Source organism: Mastomys coucha, unplaced genomic scaffold, assembly GCF_008632895.1.
Source record: "Mastomys coucha isolate ucsf_1 unplaced genomic scaffold, UCSF_Mcou_1 pScaffold1, whole genome shotgun sequence".
In the NCBI taxonomy this organism is placed as follows: Eukaryota; Metazoa; Chordata; class Mammalia; order Rodentia; family Muridae; genus Mastomys; species Mastomys coucha.
In genome coordinates this window covers 31,156,275-31,167,650 of record NW_022196891.1, presented here as the reverse complement: position 1 = coordinate 31,167,650, position 11,376 = coordinate 31,156,275, and the positions used below count along the sequence as shown (strand labels likewise).

General features: G+C 45.3%; 1 protein-coding gene across 6 annotated transcripts in view; it reads left to right on the top strand.

The window, feature by feature from the left end:
• LOC116099574 (alpha-1,3-mannosyl-glycoprotein 4-beta-N-acetylglucosaminyltransferase-like protein MGAT4E) overlaps positions 1–8,441 on the top strand; it is a 21,092-nt gene extending 12,651 nt beyond the window's left edge. For 5 of the 6 annotated variants that reach the window (XM_031383382.1, XM_031383388.1, XM_031383409.1 and 2 more), the window contains 4 exons: positions 410–493; positions 2,175–2,306; positions 2,635–2,731; positions 7,249–8,441. In XM_031383382.1, coding sequence (XP_031239242.1) covers positions 2,199–2,306; positions 2,635–2,731; positions 7,249–8,396 — 1,353 coding nt within the window. In that variant the 5' untranslated portion in view covers positions 410–493; positions 2,175–2,198 and the 3' untranslated portion in view covers positions 8,397–8,441. Of the gene's footprint in view, positions 1–279; positions 494–2,174; positions 2,307–2,634; positions 2,732–7,248 lie in introns of those variants that run through there. The other variant, XM_031383366.1, reaches the window with a different exon arrangement.
• Positions 8,442–11,376: the final 2,935 nt, after the last annotated feature.

Sequence of the window (11,376 nt, the reverse complement as noted above, 5' to 3'; positions counted from 1 at the left end):
GAGGAGGAGGAAAAGACTGGGCGGAGCCGCAGAGAAGCACTGTGTGACCGACGGTCGGGGCAGGCGCCAGGAGCAGAGGTTCTCTGCACCCACCACGGGTTCTTGTTTCTCTGCGCGGTGGTCTCTGCATCTCTTTTTCTCCGTTCAAAAAGAGCCACTGCTGTTTTTTTAGGGCAAATAATAATTTGTAGGTAGGGATTATGAAGTACCACACTCATCACATGTATCCTGTACCTGTGCCCCTCTGATGCTATGAGTAGGGGGCCGGGACACAATAGTAACATCACAGAGGGAGCTGAGCTGGGAGGGGAGGAAGCAGCAGAGACCTCAGGCTCTGTCCCTACTAACTCCTAGAGTGACTGACTCCCATACCAGCTCCTCTTGCGCTTTGTTCTTCTGCCTTCTCCAGAACAGTGTTGACCTGAGAGGGCTGAATAAGACCAGAATTCCCTGCTGCCCGATACTGTCACAGGCAGGACGGAAGGGAACTGAGGTACGTCCATTGTGCGGAGGTCTTTTAACTGTAATTATACAGCCCCTTTTCCATTAAGCATACTTGTCCATGTGTTTATGGTTTGGAGCCGTCTATCTTATACAGAATTTCGTAAGTGAATCACTCATATGACAAAAAGCCTTAAGGAGAACAGGAAGAAAAGTTTGATCTTATTATGAGTAAAGGTTTTTTTTTTAATTCTTTTCTTAAGATTTATTTATTGCCGTGCAGTGGTGGCACATGCCTTTAATTCCAGCACTTGGGAGGCAGAGACAGGTGGATATCTGAGTTCGAGGCCAGCCTGGTCTACAGAGTGAGTTCTAGGATAGCCAGGGCTATACAGAGAAAACCTGCCTCGAAAAAACAAAAAATTAGACTGGAGAGATGCTCAGCCATTAAAGGCTAGGCTCACAATCAAAATAAATAAATAAATAAATACATACATAAATAAATAAATAAAATAAGAGGAAGGATGAAAGAAAAAGAAATTTAGAGAAATTTAGGCCTGGTGTGGTGGCTTATGCCATTTAATCCTCCCACTTTGGAGGTAGAGGCAAGCAGTTTCAGGACAGCCAGAGCTATCCTGATGAGAGACCCTGTCTCTAAAAAAACAGGGTAATAATATTAATTAACTAGTTAATTACTTAAAGAATATTAAAGCCGACAAAGATGAGAGACATTCCTAAGAATGAAGGAGCTTAGAGAATACTGTGGCCACTAGAACGCAGAAATCACATGACTACAATTTCTTTTTTGGGTCCTGAGTATGAAATGCAGGGCAAGAATGGAACTTGTTGACAAGGCCCATGGGAGCCTTGCTTCTCATAGCTGAGGAGCAATCAGAAAAGATACTCAAGAACAGGGCTGGATGCAAGCACCTTCGAGCCTGAGCTGGTCCGTGTCTCAATGAGCCAACACTTCCTTAACTTACTCAAGGAAACAGAATCTGCTTCTAATTGAGGCCTAAGTATGAGTAAAGACAGGAATATACTAAGAATATCTGGACTGGCGAAATGGCTCGGCGGGTAAGAGCACTGACTGCTCTTCCTAAGGTCCTGTGTTCAAATCCCAGCAGCCACATGGTGGCTCACAACCATCTGTAGAGCTACAGTGTACTCATATATATAAAATAAATAAATAAATCTTTAAAAAAAAAAAAGAATATCTTTGAGCCGGATGGTGGCCTGGGTCTTTAATCCCAGCACTCAGGAGGCAGAGGCAGGTGGATCTCTGAGTTGGAGACCAGCCTGGTCTACAGAGTGAGCTCCAGGACAGCCAGGGAGAAACCTTGTCATCAAACAAACAAATAAACACAACATCATCAAACTGTTAGCCACCACTGCCTGGCTAATAGTTTGACTTTTTGTTTTTGTTTTAAATGTAGAGTACAATGCCCATCTGTTTCCTAGTACAAACTCCCATGTTAATAACACTCCAGCTAGCCCTCACCAGTCTGAGCTGCACAACCTTTGGGAGAGTTGAAACTTCAAACAAATACATGAAGAGAGGCAGCAAATGCCACCACAGGGCAGGTGACCTTCTCTCTCTAGGAAGGGAACAGGGCTGTGTTCTGTCAGGTTCCTAGATCCGTGGTGTTCATGTAAATTGACAGTAATTTGTAGGGCGGGGAGGATAGGGCAGGGAGGAGAGCGTTCTCCCAATGTGCGTCTTCTTGCTGTAGGAGCCTAATCCCAGGGCGGACACAATGCGGTGTTCCATCAAGCATTGCTTCAGAATCTCTATGCTCTTCATATTCCTGTGGCTCTTCACCATCCTGAAAGTCCTTGAGGAAAATGAAGACGTCAAAAATGTGGTGACTATTCTTTTGGGGAACTGGAAGTGCCTGGTGGGAGAGCTGAGGACAGGCAGGTTGCCCAAGGCCCCTGGACTTTCCCTCCAAACCTTCCCCTCTGAGTGGGTATGGATCTACCCAGTATTCCGTAAGTTAGCTACATTTGCTTGTCATGTTTCTCAAGGTAAGACGACCAAACAGATTCCGCCAGAGCCTGTGGATCTTTTGGTTCATGGCCAGGCACTGCGCTGGGCTCTCTCTACCTAAAAAGGCATATGGGAAGCTGGGAGAAATGAATTCTGTTGTTTTACAGAAGAACCTATAGTTTTTGCCTTTGCCAATGATCCAGGTGAACAACCATGGCAGTAAGAACAGCTCCAAATCACTAGGTGATTGGCAGAGCATCACCTCCAAGTATCTGAAAGAAATCCACCAGAGAAGAAAGAGTGAGTACCTGGGAGAGGGATGGGGCAGTGTCACAGGAAGAAGAGCACAGGAGGGAAGATGATGGGGAAGAAGAGGGCAGAAGGAGAAAAGGCAGTGTGCCCAGGACACCTGACAACTCCCTCCCCATCCTAGGACATTGACAAATCAGGAATATGAGGAAGGAAGGACAGATATAGGTAGTTGTTTTAAATAGGTGGGATCAGGGATGAAAGACACTTCAGTGGTTAGGGACATTTGCTGTTCCTTCAAGGATCTGAGTTCACATTTCCAGCATATCTCTCTCTCTCTCTCTCTCTCTCTCTCTCTCTCTCTCTTTTTCTTTCTCTTTCTCTCTCTCTCTCTCTCTCTCTCTGTGTCTGTCTGTCTGTCTGTCTGTCTTTCACACACATACACACACATATACCACACATCACACACACACCATGCATACACATACACACACATACATAAACACTTAAAAAATAAAAATAGGTGGAAATAATATCTTGATCACATATTGTATTTCTTCACCTTACATTGTATATACACTCATCTGCAACACCATACCTCTTCACATTGGGTAAACAAGGAGTATAACTCCCTCCTATAACTTAACATTTCAATTTGCAATTACGATTATGGCCTAGGAATGGTTGGCTATGTGCCTCTTGTGGGATGGGGGGGACGTGGGGAGTGGATGATCCTATGGCTTTTTGTTTGTTCATTTTGAAAAAGGGTCTCACTTTGTAGACAAGGTTGAACTCAAGAGATCCCCCTGCCTCTGCCTCTTGAGTTCTGGGATTGAAGGCATGCACCATCATACCATGCATTTTATTTTATTTTTAATTAAGTGAATGCATGTGTCTCTGTCTGTGGGTACATGTACAGTAGTACAAGTGTCCACAGAAGCTAGAAGAGGGCATCAGAGTCTCTGGAGCTGCAGTTACAGGCAGTTGTGAACCTGCCAGGTAGGTGTTAGCAACTGAACTCAGCTCCTCTAAGCAGTAGACACTCTTAACCACTAGGCCATCTCTCCTGCCCTCACGTGGCCATTTTTTTGGGAGGACCTCAGCCACTGGTTTTTGTTGGTTTATGTGTGAATAGTATATGTACATATACATATGTATATTATTGTATAGGAATGTTTATGGATCCCAGGGAACTTCAGTTCCAGGCATTCTGAGCTGCATGGCTTGTGTGTGAATATAACTTTTGTCACATGTAATTGTCATCTCAGAGGCTTACTGCTGAGTAAGCTCACCCTCTCTCACTCCTTCTGAACTCTGGCTGGCTGGTTCAACTCAGCTGTTCTGGTTCAAACTCTTCACCAAGCTGACTGATTCAATCTGGCTTCTCTCAGCTTCTCACTGAATTGTTCTGCTTGGCCTCAAACTAACTCCAGCAATTTGTTCTAATCTTCTGGCTCCTCGTTCTCTGGCCTTAACTGTCTCTACTGCATGAACTGAATGGAACTGACCTCAACTCCACTGTACTGACTGACTGAATTGAATTCAATTGACTGAACCAATTTCAACTCCTCTCTCTCTTCCTGCTCTGTTTCTCAACTCACAGACTCAACCAAAATGACTGGAACTCTGATATCCTCCTGCCTCTGTCTCCTGAGTGCTGGGATTAAAGGCATGCACCACCATGCCTGGACCAAAGCTTCTCTTTACCTAAACAAGGCTGGCCTTGAATTCAGAGATCTGCTTGCCTCTGTGTTCCAGCCAGAGTAGCCATGTTGCTGGATTAAAATCCCTCTACACTTGAGCGCTATGAACTGAACTCAGGTCCTCTTGCATGTCAAGCTTTTGGATAAGGTCTCACTAGGTAGCCAAGGCTGGCCTCCTCCTTCCTAGGTATTTCAAGCTGGCTTTGAATTAAGCTCATCCTGCCTCAATGTCTTGGGTGCTAAAGGTATGTAACCTCATGCCTTTAAATAAAAGGGAAGAGAAATTAGTTGAAATAATTTTAAAAAGGAGTTGTGGCTAACGTTGTCTACATGCATGTTTAGGTAGAGGAATTCAGTGACTAAACAAAATATATCAGTGAAAAAGATTAAATCACTGGTGGGAAAAAATAAAGTGAGTCATTGTAAGAAAGAGCAATCACTAGATTAAAGAATATTGGAGACAGGAAGGTCTTAGATCACAGAGCCCAAATCCTTTTGGTTTTATGGGTTCTAGGACTAAGCTCAGGGTTGAGAGGAATTGGCCAACAACCCAGTCAGAAGTGAGTGGCAGAACTGGGGTAAAAATCCTGGGCTGGGGAAATAGAACAGTGTAGATTGGACGATCTCCCAGAGTGTGTGCATGAATCTTAGCACCAAAGGGGGAGGCAAGAGCTCTGTCAGCTTCCACCTGCAGTTGGCAGCCATCACTCAATGAAGTCAAGATAGGGACTCACAGAAACCTGGAGGCAGGAGCTGATGCAGAAGCAAGCCATGGAGGGATGCTGCTTACTGGCTTGCTCTGTTTGCTTTCTTCCATACTCCAGGACCACCTGCCCAAGGGTGGCCCCGCCCACAGGGAGCTGAGCCCTCCTGCATCCATCACTGATCAAGAAAATGTCCACAGGCCCAACTTATGAAGATTCCCCTTTTGTGGATAACTCTAGCTTGTGTCATGTTGACAAAAACCAAGACAGTGCGTGAGAACAATAGAAAAGCCTTCGGCTCCTGGATTCTAGAAAAAGCCCCTTCTTTCTTTCTCTTTCTCTCTCTTTCTTCCTTCCATTCTTTTTCTTCCTCTCTCTCTTCCTTCCTTCCTTCCTTTCTTTTTTCCTTTCTTTCTTGCTTGCTTTCTTCCTTTCTTTTACCGTATCTTTAACGGGATCATGGGGAAGATAGGTTGGCTGAAAAGCTTAAAGCAGAAGGAATTATAATAACCATAACAATTAGCAAATATTTATCAAGTTCTTTAGCCACAAGCTTCAGGTTTAAGAAAAGACTCAGGCTGGGTGGCGGTGGCTCATGTCTTTAATCCCAGCACTTGGGAGGCAGAGGCAGGCGGATTTCTGAGTTCGAGGCCAGCCTGGTCTTCAGAGCTACACAGAGAAACCCTGTCTCAAAAAAGCTTAAAAAAAAAAAAGAAAGAAAGAAAAGAAAAGAAAAAGAAAAAAAAAGAAAGAAAAGACTCAGAAGGGTTGGACATGCTGGCACACAGCTGCAATCTCAACACTTAGGAGGCTGAGGCAGGAGAACCACTGAGAGTTCAAGGTCAGCTTAGACAACTAAGTGAGTTCCAGAGCAGCAAGGTCTATACAGAAAGACCTTGATTTGCTGTTGGTTGCTTGGTTGGTTTTGAGACAGGGTTTCTCTGGGTAGCCCTGGCTGTCCTGGAACTCACTCTATAGACCAGGCTGGCCTCAAACTGAGATTTACCTCAGTCTGCCTCCCAAGTGCTGGATTTAAGGGCACAGGCCACCACAGCTAGCAAAAACCTTGTCTTAGAAAAAATATTCAGAAGGATCCAGTGGCACTCAGCTTGGTATTTCTTCAACTCTTAAATATATACAAGTGATATAGTTGAAACATATTCTGAAGATGGCCTCAAGATTCTGTAGGTCTAATAAAGTTGCAGATGAGGCTAAAATTTCTGGACTAATGACCACATTTAAGAGTATCAAGAATGGGATCCAAAGAAGTGGTTCAGCAGTTATGAGCACTGGCTGCTCTTTCTGGGGACCTTCTTTCAATTCCCAGCACCCAAAGAGCAGCTCACAACTGTCTGTAATTTCAGTTCCAGGGGATCTGATACCCTCACAGACTCACGTATAGACAAAACACCAATTCAGATTAAATAAATAAATGAATAAAAGTAAATAAATAAGTAAATAAATTGATTTAAAAAAAAAAGATATATGTGAGTACACTGTAGCTGTCTTCAGACACACCAGAAGAGGGCATCGGATCTCATTACAGATGGTTGTGAGCTACCATGTGGTTGCTGGGATTTGAATCCAAGACCTCTGGAAGAGCAGTTAGTGCTCTTAACCACTGAGCCATCTTTCCAGCCCCCAATAAATTGATCTTTAAACAGAACTCTTGATCTGTTTTAAAATAAAAAAAAAGTAGCAATAATGTGCACATTCCTTCTGCCAAGTAAAGAAACGAAAAAAATCTCAAATAGCACCCTCTAACCTTTAAGATTTGTTTATGTGTGAGTATGCACACGTGTGTAGGTGAGCGTCTGTGGAGGCCAGAAGGAGGTGCTGGGTCTGTAGCTGAGGTTACAGACAGTTGCAAGCTTCCTTACATGGGTACAGAGAACCAAACTTGTGTTTTCTGAAAGACCAGAGAATGAGCCACTGCTCCAGGCCTACTCTCTAGTACTCTAAAGTTTGTTTTACTTATGACAGGGGTCTCACTATGCTATGAAGCCCATCCTGAACTCGTGGTCCTCCTACCTCAACTTCCTTAGTACCGAATTAGGTTCCAGTCCTGCCTCACTGTGAGTTTCATCATTAGCTTCTCTAATCTTTTTAAACACTCTCATCATTACCATCCACTGACAGTTGTCCCTATTTTACCTCTCAGCATGGCTGACAGTGGGGATCACCTCGGAGTCACGAGAGGGTCAAAATGGCCTCTTGGATACACTGGCTTCCCTGTACCATGCCTCCTCCACATCTGAGCAGAGACAAATGACAGTGCTGGTCCACCTAGCCGACTCTGATCCCACCTGGCTCAGGAGAACAATCTTCCATATTTCAAGTCTTTACCAGTCCCAGATCTTGACAGGGCAATTACTAGTGATCCATGCCCCGCCTGATGCCTACCCCACTGTGAATAATGTCCAGAATGAGATCTCTCAGGAGCAGATCTACTCCAAGCAGAATGTAGATCATGCTTTCCTTATGAGCTTTGCCACAAAGCTCTCCACTTATTTCCTGTTGATAGAGGACAATGTCTTTTGTGCTCCCAATTTTGTCAGCCATATTCGCTCGAAGGTGAACTACAGGAAGCCCAGCACATGGGTGCTCCTAGAGTTCTCTAATATGGGCATCCTGGGCAAACTTCTCCACAGCAGGGACCTTCCACTCCTGGCCCACTTCCTCCTCCTCTTCCACAAGGAGCGACCTCTCGACTGGCTGATCTTCCATTTCCGTACCCTCCTGGCCCAGCAAAGTCCAATCCTCTGCAGACCATTTCTCTTTTACCACAGGTTGACTCACTTCACTTTTGAGAACAAGACTTTAACAGGCCACGAAGAGGATCTTCCTGATCCGTATACCCTCACTGGAACTGTCTACACGGATATGAGTTTCTCTGATGTCCATTCCCCGCAGGAGGCCTACACTCTGGATGAGTCATTCTTTTGGTCCTACAGTATCAGTTCAGGGAACTATTTGATAGTGATCTTGAACAATCCAGCGAACCTCAACAGAGTGCAGGTAAGAACAGGCTCCATCATGGATGGAAAGTACATCCTAGAAAAAGGACAGGTGGAGCTAGGCTATGAGCCTGAAGGAATACCCCCGAAATGTACCAGCTTCACCCTGCTGGGCCGTCTTGTGCAAGGACAGATGGATCAGCTCATTCTGAAAAGTGTTGGGTATGAAGTAAGCTGCGTGAAGCTGGCAGTGAATGCTAATCAGGTTGGTGGTCTCATGATCAGGCATATCTACATCTGGGGGGAAAATTCCAGAAACATAAAAGATGACCAAGAAGATGATGAGAGTTGATGTATCCACGCATGAACAATTAAAAGCTCAAACCAGTTCATCTAACCAATCTGAGAAATTCAAGGGAACAGTAGGCAGGGAAGCGGGCTCGTGTACCCAAATGGAGCATCCTCAGTCCCAGCCTTTGGCGGCCCCACACACCCTGCTCACTGGGTTTGAACAGGAAGACTTGGACAAGCGCAGACATGTAGGACATTTCTATTATTGCCACTCCTGCCCCAGGTGAGAAGGGAGGGGCGGGTTTTTTCCAACCAAAAGGCCTCAGAGTAGGCTTCCCTCCCATCAGGCTGGGCTACTTTAAGAAACCTGAGATTCAAGAAGCAATGTGTCACAAGAGATAGGACAGAGAAGCCAGGTTCCTGATTTCCCACTAGCAACATCACCTATTGCCTTCCTTCCCCCAGTGTGGGTGGAGACAGGTATCCACTGGTACCAGAAGGAAGGGTGGGCGTGATGTGGTCTAGTTGTGGGAGACCACTGGGTCTGGGATATAAGACAGAGATGACATCTCTGTAGGGTTACTGTGACAATCAAGTGTGGTTAATGTGTGAGGGCTCATAATCATAAAGCAAAAATTCTTCACATGGGGTCATGATGTCATCCAAATTCATCAGGGAGCTGGAGAGATGCTTCAGCAGTTTAAGAGCACTGACTGTTCTTCCAGAGGTCCTGAGTTCAATTCCCAGCAAATCACATGATGGCTCATAACCCTCTGTAATGGGATCTGATGACCTGATGCACTCTTCTGGTGTGTCTGAAGACAGCTATAATGTACTCACATAAATACAAATAAATAAATCAAGCAAGCAAGCACTGGTTGTTCTTCCTGAGAGCCCTCATTTGCTCGCCAGCCTTCACACAGTGGCTCAGAACTCTCTATTATTCCAGTTCCAAGGGATCCCAATCCCCTCTTTGAGCCTTTGAAGGTATACATACATACATACATACATACATACATACATGCTGTGCAGACATGCATGCGGGAAAAACATCCATACACATAAAAGAGGAATAAAGATTAAGGCGGCTGGAGAGATGGCTCAGTGGTTAAGAGCACTGGCTGCTCTTCCAGAGGTCCTGAGTTCAATTCCCAGCAACCACATGGATAGTGGCTCACAACCATCTGGAATGAGATCTGACGCCCTCTTCTGGTGTGTCTGAAGACAGCGTCAGTGTACTTATATATAATAATAAATAAATCTTTAAAAAAAGAAAAAGAAAGATTAAAAGAAAGTTTTACAGTTCTTCAGCGGCTGCCCATAGTGGCTGGGTTATAGACATTTCTAGCGCAGCCGCCTTGCTTAGCTCATGGCTAACCACTGTCTGTGCCAGAGTTCCCCTAGCATCTTTTGTAGGGCTGAGCTCATCCCCTGCCCTTGCTCTTTTGTAAGTGCCATGTTCTGGCCAAGGCCTGAATCTCCTCCACCTTGTTGACCACTTGTCCTTAGCTTCTCTCTACCACCACCAAGGCCACGGAGGCCAGGCCCTGTGACCTGCTCCCTTAGCACCTTTGTCTTCTATTTTGTAGGTCTTCCAGAGGAGTGGCTGTTTAAGGTTCATAGTTCTTCTCTTTAGACCCCAAACACATGCTTTCTGAGGTTAGAAACGGCATGTCTATTTTCTTCATCCCCGTGTGCCTGAGGCCTCACAGAGGACTTGACACACAGCAGGCACTTTATCTGCTGAGAAAGGAAAAGCAACCAAATCAGAGGCAGCTGAACCTCCAGGTTCTTCATTCTCCTTAGCCCCACGTCTGAGGTAACCTGTCACCAGCTGCCACACCCCAAACACTCAGCCAGCCAGGCACCTGCCTCGTCTACTAGAAGAATTCAGGGAGGTGTCTGTCCTTTGTCAAGGCTCAGAATATTGGAGAATCAGCCTGCCTCCATCTCAGGTTCAAAACCCATCTTATAGTGAAAACAAACTAGGCTCATTCCTGTTTATGGTTAAACCTGTTTCTCAAGGATTGGGCTATGCCCCACCTGTAACCTTAACCAAAAATGGCTCTGAACTACCTGTTCCAGGAATGTCAATCATATCTTCATTTCAAAAAGTTGTTTATGACCAACTTGCAACCCTGCCTTTGCTTCCAAAGGTTAGACGACTACCTATGACTATCTTGTTATAACTACTTTTCTATGCCCATCTTGTAACCATGTCTTTGCTTCAGGAGGCCATTAGGACTAACCTGCTATGCATATGTTCTGCTCCTGTAATCTTGACTATTTTGCCTTCCAAATTCCCCATTTGGAACCCCTGTACCCCTGAGCTAGGAAAGCCCTCACCACATCCAGTGCTGAGCCTTTGAACCTCAGTGGGAGGCAACCCATGTACACAAATAGGAAAGTTTGCTTTAATTAATTTGGTCATGATTTGGGTCAGTCACCTTTCTCCTCCCATCTTTGGGATTAGCCTCAATCACCTGCATCTTCCCTCTAGCCTCCTCTCTGAGACCTTGGGACTCAGGCTATTTATCATATCACCTTTAGGTTTGCACTGTTCTATGGACCAATCAGCAAACCTACGGATGCCACCCTCTCTCTATGTTAACCCTAGAACACCCCCTGGCATTCTGAGTCTACATGTGTGCTGTCTTAGACATATGAGCGTGGATGCATTTCTGCAGCAGAACACAGGGATACTTTACAAAACAGTTACCATCGTGAGGCATCCCCATTAACATCTGTGTCAGACGCTGTGCTAAGCACTTTGAGTGCCCTCCTCAGTACAGCTCCGTGCAACAGGCTCTATTTATCTTAATTTACCTTCGAGGCTTATAATTGAGGCCTGGAGTGGGTGAAACAGAGACATGCTCACACCACTATTAAGCTGTGTGAACTTGGATCGGCTCCTGTCAGAGACCCAGGCTCCTTCCTGCTCAGCAGCCGCATTCAGCCTCCTCTTTTCTTTCAAGTCAGAGGCCGGACAAAGTAGGTTGAAGTTGTCTAGACCCAAGTCCAGTCAGCAGCTGGGACAGGTT